The sequence below is a fragment of the Lynx canadensis genome, chromosome C1 (genome assembly GCF_007474595.2).
Source record: "Lynx canadensis isolate LIC74 chromosome C1, mLynCan4.pri.v2, whole genome shotgun sequence".
NCBI classification, from domain to species: Eukaryota; Metazoa; Chordata; class Mammalia; order Carnivora; family Felidae; genus Lynx; species Lynx canadensis.
In genome coordinates, this window is record NC_044310.1 from 209,636,562 (window position 1) to 209,652,536 (window position 15,975).

Sequence of the window (15,975 nt, forward strand, 5' to 3'; positions counted from 1 at the left end):
GAGAGAGAGAGAGCGGGTGAGGGGCAGAGAGAGAGGGGGACACAGAATCTGAAGCAGGCTTCCGACTCTGAGCTGTCAGCACAGAGCCAGACACGGGGCTTGAACTCATGAACTGTGAGATCATGACCTGACCGAAGTTGGGCGCTTAACCGACTGAGCCACCCAGGTGCCCCTGCTCCCAACCAATGTTTCAGTGAACATGACATTATTGTTGACTCTAGGTAGACATCCTACAGCAGATCTCTAGAGCTAACCCATCTTGCATAACCAAAACTTTATGCCCGTTGATGAGTAACTCCCCATTTCTTCCTCCCACTGCCCATACTGATTTTTACATCACTTACCCGAGACCCTTTTGCAGGAAAGCACTGGCAAACTGAGCAATCTCTTCCTCCGCAAGGCCCAATAAACTTCTTTCCACTCTGGAAAGTGAAGCATCTGGTTTAGTAAACTGGTATTCTTTGCTTAGCTGGGTACATGATATTTAACTTATAACAAGCATCTCGGTTTATCTAACTGATGGGAATTCCACAGTATACCTTTACCTTGGAAACCTAGAAAAGAAAACACTCATGTTGATACATAAAAAGGCAAAGAACTTCCATTGTAGCTCGATAAGAGTGTGAGAAAAATAAAAGTTTATGTGAGCTGGCATTAAAAAAAGCTCCCTTCTGAGGCCACTTTTTTTTTTTTTTTAAGCAAGAATCTTCTGTGATGTCCTTCTCCTGGCAAGACCTCATTTACTAAGTTGTGAACAATCTTAGAGTGTAAACTATATGATTAGGAAAACTGTAAGGACACAATGGTGTCTCACTTCAATTATAAACTTGGCTGCTTTTCAGGACGCTCTTGCTTCCCCTCCAGCACCATCAAGTCCTTCCTGGTCACTGCTCCCGTCACAGCGTTGGATTTTCACACGAAAACTGTTTCCTGCAAACTGCTAAAACTCCAAGATGGTTCCTCTAATGTGTCTCTCAACCAGAAAGCTCCTGAACTTGAATAAGGTGAGCCCTTCCCCACTTCTCGCTAACCTCTCTCCAACATTCTCTTTAGAGAGTTTCTCCACATTCACATGTTTTCTTAACTTTCATGCTTCTTCCAAACACACACACACACACACACACACACACACACACCACACACACACACACACAGACATGCACACACACACACGCTCTTTAGGAAGAATCAGGCCCTTGTTCTCACAAATCCTCATTGTCTATATCCAGAGTCATCTGTCACATCAATACAAAAGCATAATCCCAGAATAACTGTTTCCATAAGTAGATCCCTTAACAACAAAACAGCCACCATGATGCACCTGCAGTGACAATGACAATGAACACTGACCATTCCTTCAGAGCCTGGGGCGGTGGGTTGGGAAGAACTAGTGGCAAAAACAGCTCTAGATGCTACGAGCTGAGAGTGTGGACAGGAATATCAGAAAGGCACCAGGGACATACTTCGCCTAGTTCATGATCTCGCCTGGTCCAGCCCTCACTGTAACACTTATATATTACCCACACATTTCTATGACTGATAGATCTTTTACATTCAAGGCTATAAACATGAGTCTTCGCACCAAAGCATAATGGGGAAACATGTAACATTTGAACCAACACTTACAGTTCAGTTGGAAAACAAATATGTATACCTACACACCAATGTACATAAGTATGCATGGAAGGACATACAAGCAGGTGTACATATGAATACACACATGTGTAATCATACACATATATATGAGTATGTGTATGGGAGGAAAAAGGATCTATCCCGAATGTATTTATTTTTCAGTCACACAACTTAGACCTCTTTTTTCTAGAAAAAAAAAAAAAATATGCTCAGACACATCCCAAAAGAAAAATATTTAAATTAAGCATTAATTAAAAAAAGACATTTTTATAAACAAAATTCTTTAGAGTCATTGAAAGTATATAAGAATGTGAACCTTTACAAGAGTTAAGTTAAAAAAAAACTGTATTTGAAGTTTCCAAAACAGATGCCTCTTGAGTTTTGAGTCACATTGTTATCTATGAATGCAGAACCATCAAGTTCAAAACTCTGATAAGGTGACGAAAAAAAAAAAAAAAGGTTAAATGCCCAGGTCCAGGACATCATGAAAACACTTTAAAGCAACTGGTCTGAATACTTGGGTTCATTTAAGGCGGGGACTCATTACTATGTGTTCAGTGAAATATCAAAACAACCAGAGAAAGAAGGTCAGTTGATTAGCTGGCTTGATAATAAAGACAAGTTTGTTCTTTTATTGTTTTTTTTTTCTTAATTGTGCCAACCATCACAGAGATGTTTGTAGAATCTGAAAATTACATTTCAGGAAAGAATTGGTGTAAAATAAATTAACAGATTCTAATTAAAAAAAAACAGAAATAGTCACATATAAAGCTTTGGTACTGATAAAAGAAAAAAGCAAGAGGTAATTTTAGGCTCTAAGAAGTTTTTGTACGTTAGATATAGCCCAATAAATACCACTTTAGGGGAGGCATTCATAGAGGGAAAATATGTGCCACAAAAACAGACTGTATGAACCCATTTGAAAAAGATAAATACTACGGCTCACACCAAGGCAACATTCAAAGTATAAACCATATTCACCAGAATACACTGACGTTCTCCAAAACTAATGTCATTCTTCAAAGAGGAAAAAAAAGAAAAGTTCCTGTTTTAGCCCAGATATTTTTTAAACAAACGTATGTTGAATAAAATGTTTATGAGGTACGTTATTAATTTCTAGATTAATAACTGGTCCTACATTCATACCTCTATTTTCTTTTTTTGAAAAACAACATTTGCATATGATAAAAAATTCAAACAGGGCCAAAGAGTATAATGGGGAAAGAAATTTTCTTTTCCAGCCCAGGCCCTCCCATTCCCTCACCTAGAGGCAATCACTCTCCTCAATCTGTTTCTGGGTAGTTATGAGCACTTTCATACCAGGAACACATATGCACACACTCACATACACACACACGCACGCACACCCACACACACACACACTTTTGGTGATTTGAATCTTGTTTTATTTTTACCCAAATGGTATATTTCTGTGTACCTTGCTGCCTTCACTTAGATGCCTTCAAAGTCATTCCAAGTTAATAGAATCGCTCTTCCTCACATGAAGTACTTGTTTAATCTGTCCTTCTTGATGGGCCGTTAGCTACCTCCCTTCGTTACTAAACACTACAATATTTTTGTGTGTTTTCTTTATGCGCAAGTCAGTATAAACATATATAATAAATTCCCAAAAGGAAACTTCCTGGGTCAACAGGATTACGCATTTGAAATTCTGAAGGATAATGCCAAATTGCCTCCCATAACTTTTGCATCAATTTATATCACTATCTTTAAAAGACAACTATAGTATCGCAACTTTGGTGTGAAATCTCTAATATCTCTGCACAGCACAACCTGATAGGAGGGTCCAGGCTAGATGAGTCTTTGTTTCAAGAATTTTTTTTCCCACGTATGGAACATAAGAAACAAAGGAAGTGAAATTTAAGACTCTGTAGGCTCTTCTAACGGGGCGGTGGGGGGGGAGAGAATATAATACAAAAATAAACTTAGAGAAATCAAGTAAAAAGAAATCCAGACACATATCTCAGTGTGTTTCCATTCTTACTTCAGATGATGCTCTCAAATGCATGGGACTAAGTGGTACACGGCATATCATCCTACTTGGGGAGAGCTTCTGATTCCTCTCTGGTCCTGACCAGTAGGAAAAGGAGAACAGAAAGCAACTCTCTATTTTGATTTGCCTTGAAAAGACCCATGTTAACTGAAATAACAGAAACTGGATTGGGTAAATCCAAGCCAGAGAGGATGGCAGATGGGGACGTGCTCACTAGGGTGACTTAACCCGTTCAGTTATCTCAAGATCTGAGTTACTGGCAGTCCATAGTGTGACTTCCCAGAAATGTCTGGGGTTGGGTTTAATAACTCAGATTCCTCAGTGGGAAGCAGAAGACAGAGATCTTATTACAGAATATTCTAGGTTTATCCTTCTCCAGGGTTAAAATGTTCACATGTAATCCTGTATGTCTTGATTTAATCTTGAAGTAGGCCAGCCGCTTCCAGCCCCCCTTCAAAAAAAGATTTTAACACAGGGTAATGTTACACGATGAAGAAATCCCCAATACCTGGGCAATTTGGTAAGCAGTTTTGAGTGTGGAAAAGAAACCTTAGAGTTCACCTAGTCCAGCCTTTCATTTTACAGATGAGAAAACTGAGTTCCACAGACAAAAAGGCTTATAACAAGAATAATGCATGCAATCGGAGCTAATTAATGTACTTACCGCATATACGTGTTGTACAGAAAACAGGATAAGTATAAGCAACCTACAAAACAGCGAAAATGCAGATTAACATAAACTGTTCATTTTCATGCAAAACAAACTAAAAAGAGAAAGAACAAAAGAAGAAATTCCAGGCTTTTTTTTTTTTTTCTAATAGGCCACTGTCATCAGTGACAAGATAAATGTTACTCTCTCTCTGCTTGTCATCATTATCTTCCCTCTTGCTATTCAGTCAAGAAGTACTCACACCCCTTTAGTGGGGTCCTCACTGGGCTGGGTACCCTGGGGACACTCTGAAGATGAGACTGGATGGGTAGATGAGGGCATGGAGACGACTCTCTGAATGAAATGTAGATGAGTGAGGGAAGGAGGCAGCTCAGTGTATCCTGGATGCCATTAAGTGGAACCAACTGGAAGGAGGGAGGAGGGAAGAAAATCTAATGGACTGGGGAGATGATTTGGAAAGGAAGGAAAATAATATGAATCAGCTAGGGAAGAGTTAAGTGGTTCAGGGTCTTGTAAGCGAGGCAGAAGTCCACTGGGGATAACATCATAACTATAAACAAATTTTAACAGAGAAGAGATACAACCATAAAAGACCATTGTTATGGACCAAATGTTTGTAGCATCTCTCTGCCCCCCACTGCCCACAAATTTATGAGTTGAAATCCTCACCCTTTATAATGGTACTAGAAGGTAATGCCTTTGGGAGGTGATTAGGTCACAAGAGTGGAGTCCTTATGAATGGGATTAGTGCCCTTTATACAGGGACCCCAGAGAGCTCTCTCTCCCCCTCTTTCCACCATGTGAGGACAAACCAAGATGTCGGCAGTCTGCAACCTAGAAGACGCTCTCACCAGAACCCACTGCACTGGCACGCTGATCTCAGACTTCCAGCCTCCAGAACTGGGAGAAATAAATTTCTGTTCTTTGTAAACCCCCTGGTATGGTATTATTCCAGGAGCCCAGTCTGACTGTGACAACCACTAAACATTCACATACATCTGCCTTGGGCTTATATTGGTCAAAGAGCTTTCATATTCATCATGTCATTTAATTCTTAAACAGCTCTGATGGATTTGGGGACTCAGGTCACATCATTCCCAGGGATGAGAGGAGAGCTGCGGTCCAGCCAGACTCAGGCTGTGATTTCCCGCCAGCTCTGTCCTTTTTTCTAAGTAGAGTCTTCTGTCTGAAACCCACGTCCTAAGTGAGCCTTCTTTCTCCACACTGTCCCCCTCTCATGCTGAAATGCTGAGAAACATTATAGAAAGCTGCAGAGTCGTGCCTCTGGACGAGACCCAGACTAGGAGATTGGGGACTGCGGCAGGCCGAGCCCATGCTTACTGGCTACCCCACTGAGGTCTTCCTTCTCCCCAACCCTGCTGTTGGAGTTCATGACAATGCCAACAAAGGTAAGGTTGGCATTTCAGTGAAGCATCTAAGTAATTAAGAGAATAAAAAGTTGAAAGATGTGTTAAACATGGGATAAAATGTTTTAAGTCAAGTATTTATAACTACCGTTTGCTAATTGGGCCCTTATCACTTTGGACATTTGTAAATAAGTACATGTTACATCCCATACTGGCTTTGGCCATCCCCATATATATAGTCTCATTAAAACTGTAGTTAGGGATGGGGATGCCTGGGTGGCTCAGTTGGTTAAGCATCCGACTTTGGCTCGGGTCATGATCTCACAGTTCATGGGTTTGAGGCCCACATCAAGCTCTGTGCTGACAGCTCAGAGCCTGGAGCCTGCTTCGGATTCTGTGTTTCCCTCTCTCTACTCCTCCCCCCACCCCTCAAAAATAAATACACTTAAAAAAAAAAAAAAAAAAAAAAAACCAGGGGCGCCTGGGTGGCTCAGTAGGTTAAGCGTCCGACTTCGGCCCAGGTCATGATCTCACAGTTCGTGAGTTTGAGCCCCGCGTTGGCCTCTGTGCTGACAGTTTAGGGCCTGGAGCCTGCTTCAGATTCTCTGTCTCCCTCTCTCTCTCTGCCCCTCCCCAACTCATGCTCACACTCTGTCTCTGTCAAAAATAAAGAAACTTAAAAAAAAAAAAAAAACTGTAGTCGGGGCATGTTTTTTCCACATTTTGCACAAAAGCAAACTGACCCAGAAATGTTGGGCAATGTCCTCAAAAGCTTGCTGGAAGGGGGCAAGGACGGATGCCGTTCGGGTCAGTGCTCAACCTCTCTTGTCCTTCCTTCGCCCTGTCCTCTGATAGTTCCTCCTGCTGCTGTGTGTATTGAAAAAAAGGCAATTCTTTTTTTCTTTTAAAAAACCATTAAAATTAAGACTATTTTGCAGTTTCCTCCCCACCCACTCCAAATAAGTTAGATTCTCCTGTAGTCCTGAAACAAATCCATTCTTCCTACCACTCTCTCATGCATACATATTCATCGGTCTCAAAACTTTTCTTATTTTTCACTATTTAAGACGTTGCTGTCTTAACTCCCAATGTCTTTTTTGGTCCCTTCTGACAATAGCATGTTAGTTTCCTACCAGCCCCATAACACATTACCAAGAACTTGGTGGCTTAAAACCAACAGGAATTTGTTATGTCATGATTCTCCCACATGGGTCTCACTGTTGAAAATCAAAGTGGGGGCAGGGCTGTGTTCCTTCTGGAGGCTCTGGGGAAGATTCAGTGTCCTTGTGTTTTCCAGATTCTGGAGGCTGCCTGCATTCCTTGGCCCCTGGTCTCCTTTCCGTCTTCAGAGCCAGCAATGGCTGGTCACGTCCGTCTCATCCCTGTGACCTGTTTCCATTGTCACATCTCCTTTGCCCCTCACCCTCCTGCTTCCCTCTTTCACTTCTAAGGACCCTTGTGATTACACCGGACCCACCCAGATAATCCAGAATAAGCTCCCTAAGGTCAGCTGATTAGTAAATTTAATGTTATCTACAAACATAAATCCCCATCACCTGTAACAGACCGTATTATCAGGATCCAGGGATTAGGATGTGGATACCTAAAACCTAGTAAGAGGACAAGAATCTGCAGCCTTTAGATGAATGTCTTTCCCATTGGCGATGATGTGGGTGTAATTCAGGGACAGTAGAGAGAACTGGTGTTTAATAAAAATGAATCTGGGGCGCCTGGGTGGCGCAGTCGGTTAAGCGTCCGACTTCAGCCAGGTCACAATCTCGAGGTCCGTGAGTTCGAGCCCCGCGTCGGGCTCTGGGCTGATGGCCCGGAGCCTGGAGCCTGTTTCCGATTCTGTGTCTCCCTCTCTCTCTGCCCCTCCCCCGTTCATGCTCTGTCTCTCTCTGTCCCAAAAATAAATAAACGTTGAAAAAAAAAATTAAAAAAAAAAAATGAATCACAAAATAGCAGGCATAATGGATAGGTTTCTGGAACACTTTGGCCTCTTGACACATGAAACGTTCAGACAACTCATAACTGTAAAACCAAATTTAGGAGAAATTATTAAATATAAGCAAGTTATCACACGGAGGACACTCACCAGGGATCTGTGGCCAATGGCTTGATCCACCTGAATGAGCACCTTATTGACGCCATGTGCCTGGATTACTTCACAGTCAAGTCTTGGTACTTAAAAAAAAATTCTGTCAGGTTTCTCTTCTCTTCCAGAAGACTCTCACTTGTAAGTGGGGTGCTATGTCCTAGGTTTAAAGTTTGTATATGTTAAATATAGATACATCTCTTAAAACACAATATGCTCTATAATGTTGAAAATAACTACTTTCATTATTCACAGCAATGGAAATATTTTCTAAAGGGGAAGTTCAACTTTTTTTGACAAAACAATCTTAGTGGTAATAAAACTGAATAAATACCAATTTTTATTCTTAGAAATAAAAACACTCTCCAGTTATTTGTGTCATAAATATATTTTTGAGAAATGAAATATAGATGTATATAATGCTTGTATAAAAATTATTGCTTCATTTTGTTAAGTGGCATTTTCTCCTATTTAACATTTGCCCTTGAAAATCCAAGTTAAAACTCACTTAAGTGCATTTTTTTACTTTTTGGAACGAGGAAGGGGACCCTTTAGGATAGAAACATATACTTTTCATGCACACAGCAAACACATACGAAAATATTTTTATGTCAAATGGTTTCCACAGTTGTGGAAAACACTTTGATGGTTCCTCAAAAAGTTAAATGCAGAATTACCATAAGACCCAGCAATTCCACTCCCAGTTATAACCAAGAGAATTGACACTATATTCATGCATAAACTTGTACATAAATATTCATAATAGCCAAAAAGTGCAAACAAGCAAAACGCCCATCAACTGATGAATGGATAAGCAAAATGTGCTACTTCCACACAAGAGATTTGGCCATAAAAAGGAATGAAGGACTGATACATAGATGAACCTTGAAAACATCATGTTACAGGAAAGACACATATGGTATGATTTCATGTCTATGAAATAACCAGAATAGGCAACTCCACAGAGACAGAAAGTAGAGTAGTAATTGTCAGGGGTTGGAGGAGAGAATTGGGAGGTTTCTTCTTGAGACTACGGAATGTTCTGGAATTAGATAGTGGTGCTGGTTGCTCATGAATATACTAAAAAACACTGAATTATGAACTTTAAAATAAGTCAAACAGTGACTTTATTTTGTGAATTTTATCTCAAAAAAAAGAGAAAACATATGATTCAAAAAATTCTATATCTTTGATTAAAAAAGGTATAGATATTATATAAAAAGACCTGGCCTAAAGGAATGTCTTGATATTGAAATGTCTTCAAATGGAAATTTTTTGATTTCTGGATGAAATCTGGATAAACTAATTCAATGCTGTGTTTATGGAATACTAGTTCCCCATGTAAGTGGTAGAACAACATTCCTTGATACAGTTTGAGAGTCAGGTAGAAAAAGAATCACTTTGAGGGACCGGATCATTTCCCATCCCCAAATCCATCATTCAAAACAATGTTTTTTTATTTTTTTTTTTATTTATTTTTGAAAGTGAGAGAGACAGAGCATGAGCTGGGGAGGGACAGAGAGAGAGACACACAGAATCTGAAATAGGCTCCAGGCTCCAAGCTGTCAGCACAGAGCCCGACACAAGCCTTGAACTCACAGACCTCGAGATCATGATCTGAACTGAACTAAGATGCTTAACCAACTGAGCCACCCAGGCACCCCTCCACATTCATCATTTTAAATGTGTTTTTTTAGCTGCATACTGGAAGAAAATCTCAATAAAACAAATTATTGATTTAGAAGGAATACACAAATTGGTTTGAATCATTCAAAAGGTACTCAGTTGGGGCACCTGGGTGGCTCAGTCGGTCAAGCATCTGACTTTGGCTCAGGTCATGATCTCACAGTTCATGAGTGGGAGTCCCGCATCAGGCTCTGTGCTGACAGCTCCAAGCCTGGAGCCTGCTTCAGATTCTGTGTCTCCCTCTCTCTGCCCCTCCCCCGCCCATGCTTGCTCGCTCTCTCTCTCTCTCTCTCTCTCTCTCTCAAAAATGAATAAACATTAAAAAAAAAAGGTACTCATTATTTTAAACAGGTAAGAAATAGTGAAAAAATTAAAGAAAACCAGGGATATTTACATTTAACCACAAAATAGATACATCATGCATTAATCTCTATGCATATTGTGATAAAGGGCGTACAAACAGGGATTTTATTAAAATAGAGTGCTTTTGCAGTCACTTTCAGACAAGAATGCCTGATCACGGTCCTAACACTTAGGAGTTTCTCAATACATTTTGTAACTGAATGACCAGATGGCTGGCTGGTTGGGTGGATGGACAGATGGGCCAATCCGCAGAAATCCAACTGGTCTCCCACTAGTGAAAGGACATCGCTAATTGGGAGCAGCCAATGCACCCTCATCACCGTGCACTTAGTAAGCTCTGTGACAATAGGGATTTTGTCTCTTAATTCACAGTTATCCCCAGAGCCATAATCGTGCCTGGAATAGAGTTGGAGCTTAACATATATTCATTGGATGAATGAATTTACAGAATATACTTTGGGATAATCAAATGTATTTAACAGAGAATGTAAGATAAGGCCAACTTTGAATACACATGAGGTGATGGAGAAAGGAAGAAAGAGGGCCATGGAAAGAGGGATCGTTACAGCCTTGGGAAAAGTGGAGAGGCATGGACACTAATTACACCTTGGACCTTCTGCTAAGAGTGCTGGGCACATCAAATCACTTCCTTCACCACAATTCAGTAAGGAAAGTATTAGTTCAGTTGTGAAGGAAAACCAGCTTGGGTCAGTTTAAGTAACTGGTGCAAATTCACAGGGCTAATAAATGGTAGACCTGGGGGGTTTTGACTCCAGTACGGATCCCTTCTGCCATTTGACACCTAAGCATAGCAGGCTGCAGATGTCTGCTCTGACACTCCCCCTAAGAATGTTTTTTAAGTTACACACACCCCCTTTTCATTTTTTATGAGTTAATATCTAAACACTTTCATCTTCTCTTTAAAGGTGCTAAGAGTATAATTTGGAACATTGTACATGGTGACTTATAAAACAAAACGAGTTACAGCCCTACTCTGACATAGCCAATGGACCATCATAATCATTCTAAGGATGGTTCTTGCCACCATCAGCTTAAAATATGTGCACAACAAGTTCTCAACCAGCTAGAAATTTTACCTCATTTTCATTCTTGAACTAATATTTCCAATTTATCCCCCACGTATATCCCAGTGCAGCGTATTTTTATACTTGGAAATTCTTATATAGATTACCTTACTATGCTTCTCTGTGACAAAAATATGTATACAAATTATTTTTTTTTATTCTCTATGATCACAAATCTCTAAGTCATAAATGTTTTTGCCTCAATGTGTTTATCATTATGATGATAAGTGGTATATAATCCACCAAAACCAAATAAATTAAAATTTTGATAAACAATTATTGAACACGTTACAAATGAAATTTTACTGGAAATGTACTCGGCAATGAATGAATTGGGGATTTCGGTTTCTCAAATAGTTTATTTAGCCCAGATCAACAAATGAGATCTGGTCAAGAAATGAGGTGGGTCAAGCAACAGTACTCCTTCCATTATACTTTCTAAAAACTGTAAATTCTAATAAATCTATTCACAGAAACAAGACTTTGTGAATGGAAGGAATTTCTTCTATAAATGTCATGCAGTTCTTTGAACTTCTCCTAAATTGTGTGCCAAAAGCAATATAGAATTTATCATCAAGAATCATTTTGAGTGATCTACCACCTGATAAGTCTTACTAGAAACCACCTGGCCCAGGGATGTGGAACCCAAAAGGTGGAATGTTCTCTGTTCTCAGCACCTGCATTTACGCTGCCCAGCGTCTGCCTCACAAACAGATCTTGCCTTCGGGGGCACAAAGCAGGGTGGGTGGGGGCAGAGGGGTATGCTTCTCTGGTGAAAACCAGCAAAAGGAAAAATTGTAAAAGGCGGCGGTGAGAACATGAAGCAAAGACCTATCTTCAGACAGAACAATTCTAAGAAAGAATATGATAGAGTTGAGAATCTGCAAGTTGATTCCTTGACTTCATCTTCCAAGCTGACTGCACAACTCTGAGGAATCATTCTGTTTTCCAAGGGCGTATGTACCTCAGCTTGAAGACCTCTGCTCTCCAGGAGCTGCCAGTGGTAAAAAACTGCCTTGGTCACTGTTTGACCCGGAGCAAGCCTTGGATGAGCACGTGCTGAACCCCACACGTCTGTCGAGCCCAAAACTAGCCATGAACAAGTCGTGGAGAATTTATAACTGTTCTCCTAACTAAGTCGCCACAACAGCTGAGCACGTGATGCTCAGGGCCCATGTGACGATCAGCTTGCACCGTGAGCATCGGTGTTCTCAAAACGCAGTCACACAGGTAATCCACAGCAATCTGAGAGGAGTTTCTTCGTTGCAACTGCCTGTGTTAAGAGCATAAAAACTTTTGTCTCAACCGAGCTTCTGACTGCACCAGACAACAAAACAAAAATACTCTCTCGCTCAAAACAGTGTCCTTCTAACCTACCTTCTCAAAAATACATGACTGTCATCACATAGGACTGGCCAAGGCAGGGAGTTTCCAATGGAGTCTAACATTATTAGCAAAAAAAAAAAAAAAGCTTTGCAACCCAAAGCGCTACGCCTATGCCACCAACACATATGCAAACAATGCAAACAGCTGCTTTGGGAGATTGCCTACCTAGGAAACTTCTGCCAAGGTTCTGCACCTTTCAAAGGACATGCTTTAGTTTGTCAACTGTTATTCTCAGGAAGGGAGCATTCTCCAGGGGCTGCTGTGTCAGGGCCCACTCAGGTCCCGCCTTCGGCCCAGCTAAGTGAGGGTGCGGCCAGATTTTCATCAGCCAGCCACGTGGTGGAGGACGATAACCACCTGACCTAGAGGCAGCCCAACCCAGAGCTTGACCTAGAGCTCTGGCTCAGGGCCGGGGGATACTGCAAACTGGATGGCTCCTCTCAGAAACAGGACTTAGGAAAGAGAAGAAAGGGGCTGGGGGAGGAAGACGCCCCGAAGGAGAGTCAGACATTCGAAGGCTGAAACAGGTCTAGGAGAAGCACAAGCCTGAATTTAGAGGAAACAGATATCCTCAGTAATCATAAAAAAATGGGTTTTTAAGAAAGGAAAATGTGAAAAGAGAAAGACTGATGGTCCATCAGAGAATGAAAGACTAGCTCATTCCCAAGAGCTGCCCCATTTCTGATGCAGGCTTATAGTCTATTCCCTTTATCTGAGCAAACTGACCTGTCCAGCCAAGTCTGATGAAAAGCATTGCTCTGCCCCCATAGCTGGTCCCAAGGCTGGACACCCCAACAGGAAGCTCTCTTGGAGGTTCCCCCAGAGGATCCCCCAGAAGATCTCCTCCAAAGATCCTGGATCTCTGAACATCAGCCTCGTTCAACAACCATAGTAAGGTCCATAGGCTCTTTCCCAGCCTGTGTTTATTTCAGTAAGCTCTAGCTTATACAGCAAATATCATTAGCTTCTCTTTTTCCAACTCCCTGGGCTGATTTTTTTTTTTTCACTCCTTTATGAACGTTCCTGGACTCCAATTCCCCTGGGACTCCTCATGAGTCTTTGCTCGATGTTTTCCAAATGCTATGTCTGGGAACAAGATCTGAGACCTTCTAAATCATTATTTCTACTACGGGGAATTTGTTTTCTCTGCAACCCAATCTTGAAAAGAAATACACCCTGCTTGGGTTCTCATCAACCGGGGGATGGGAGCAGGGAATGGTCAAGATTACAGGACCGGATAGCAGGAGACTGAGTATCAGAATCTTCCAGTCTCAAAAAGGTAATATAAGTATGATGTCTTTTCTTTTCCAAAGTAACATTAAGTCTTTGAGCTTTTTAAAATAATAATATTTTTGTTCTTTCAGTGAAATGAATTCCTATTAACTTAATATCTACACGTTCTTTCTTTTGACCTTCTGACACTGAACTATCTGAAGACTCTCCAAGGTGAAATTTTTCTGATAGTCTGAACACCTATTTGTATATACCTTTATCTTTCCAAAATAGAATTCCTAAAGGCTCATCTTTGCAAACAAGTAAGAAAAGGGCCTCGAAGGATAGAAAAGTGCTCCCAGAAAAAGAATGACAACGCTGTGTCCACCTCAGTGGCCGGACATCTCCTTTCGAGGCTTACACTTCCCATGTTAAGAGATGACTCAACCTTTCCCCAACATATAAGCTGCTTATTTGGTTTTGGTATTTAGAAAATCCCATATTCTTGGGTTGACTCTACCTGCAGACGTTCAAAGAGTTCAGGTTGGTTTGAGCTTTTTAGCAAAAACAGTCCATCTCAACAAGTAAGTATCACAAGGCTTACAAAGCAGGTCATGAATCTGTGTGGTCCGTGAACCACTGGAATGTGGTTGGAGCTTCATGTTCTCTGAGAAGCAACACGGAAAAACTTTGAGAACTACTCAAGTAAATTCTTGAGAATGACTCTGAGTTCCAACCTGACCAGCATGCTGTTGGATTATGGCCAATCCCGCCCCCACCTTGCCTTCCCTGCAGGTTCAGTCGAATTGTTTAAGAGTGCTATGGAGTCCTCAGTTGACCTTGGAGTCGAATTCGTTAGTCCAAAGCCAACTGGACTATATCTCAGCTAACCTACTATTCTGCCAACATAGGCTTTTATTATCATTTTCTCCTTGAGGACTCCTCCCAATATCAACAGAAAAGTTGACAACAACCATAATAATGTCACTGCTTGGGAACCGCATGGAGGTGATATATGTTCCAAAAATACACAATGGATTTTCAAAACCAGATGGGCCCTTCACCTCCAAGCTAAGAATGACATTCTTGACTCAAAATGCTGTATGTCTCATGTCAAAAACACTAATCCCCCAGGTTTCTCTAGGTCTGTGATTTTCCCCTCTGGGCAGGGCCGGGTGACTCTATCTGAATTCTCTGGACCTTTCAGACCTCTGGGAACTGCCTTTGTGTTGAGCTCTGGCAGTAACACCCCATAATCCCAACAGGCAGGGCCCACCCGTACTGTGAGGCTGACGTGTGCCTTTGGTGACTTCTCCCCTCCTCCACAGAGACAATCTGCCTTCTTCTCCTGGTCCATGCATTCTCACAGTTAGGGGTAACAGCAGGCTCTGGAGTTAGAAAGCCTTGTGCTCAGATCTTGACCACTTAGCCTTGAAACCCTGAGCAAGTACATAACTCCTCTGAGCTTCTGACTTCTCAGCATGTGAAATTAATCCCTGAGAGAATTACATGAGTCTACACTAGTGCCTAGCACAGTGCCTGACATGTGATAGTAGTTAAAAAAATGTTTGTTTCCTTCCTTCCTAATACCCTGTAGGAGCAAAAGAGCTCCCATGCACAACATATTAGAGAAGGGTTAGCAAATTGGGAACTGGAAGCCCAGGCAAAACTCAGGAAGAGGCCAAGATTGGTCGGGAGAGGCAAGAAGATCTGGGGGAAAGAAAAGAGGAATACGCTATGACAGTCCCTCCCAAAGTACCTATTAAACATAAGGACAGGGGCGCCTGGGTGGCTCAGTTGGTTGAGTGTCCGACTCTAGATCTCGGCTCAGGTCACGACCTCACGGCTCGTGAGCTTGAGCCCCGCATCTGGCTCTGCGCTGATGGCGTGACAGAGGGATCCTGTCTCCCTCTCTCTCTGCCCTTCCCCCACTCTCTTGCTGTCATTCTCTCTCTCTCAAAATAAATAAATAAAAATTTAAAAAAAAACATGGAGAGAGAAATTATGGAGGGAGATGAAGAATCTTCAGTTAGTGGAGAATCACAGAGTTAACATAAGTTGGAGAAGACCTTAGGAAAAGGCTGGCATTGGGGTTTATCAACCAGAAAGACAGGTCCTTCTGCTATCACTGTTGCTGCAGTTCCCTCTAACCCCTGCCCCACTACACACACACACACACACACACACACACACACACACACACTTCTTAGCCCTCCTTCTCCTCTTCTGCTTTCCTTTCTCCTCCTCTTCTCCATCATCACAATAGTCACCAACACCACGACCATAAGAAAGTATAGGGGCACTTGGGTGGCTCAGTCAGTTGGGCGTCCGACTTCAGCTCAGGTCGTGATCTCGCGGTTTGTGGGTTCGATATCTGCATGGGACTCTGTGCTGACAGCTCAGAGCCTGGAGCCTGCTTCGGATTCTGTGTCTCCCTCTCTCTCTGCCCCTCCCCAGTC

At 41.7% G+C, this 15,975-nt stretch overlaps 1 protein-coding gene across 1 annotated transcript in view; it reads right to left on the bottom strand.

Moving 5' to 3' along the window:
- The window catches only part of COL4A4 (collagen type IV alpha 4 chain), a 95,952-nt gene that overhangs the window by 70,073 nt on the left and 9,904 nt on the right, over nucleotides 1-15,975 (bottom strand). The window contains exons 3-5 of the mRNA XM_032594123.1: nucleotides 7,785-7,944; nucleotides 4,314-4,356; nucleotides 345-422 (exon numbers count right to left, since the gene is read on the bottom strand). Coding sequence (XP_032450014.1) covers nucleotides 345-422; nucleotides 4,314-4,356; nucleotides 7,785-7,840 — 177 coding nt within the window. The 5' untranslated portion in view covers nucleotides 7,841-7,944. The remainder of the gene's footprint in view (nucleotides 1-344; nucleotides 423-4,313; nucleotides 4,357-7,784; nucleotides 7,945-15,975) is intronic.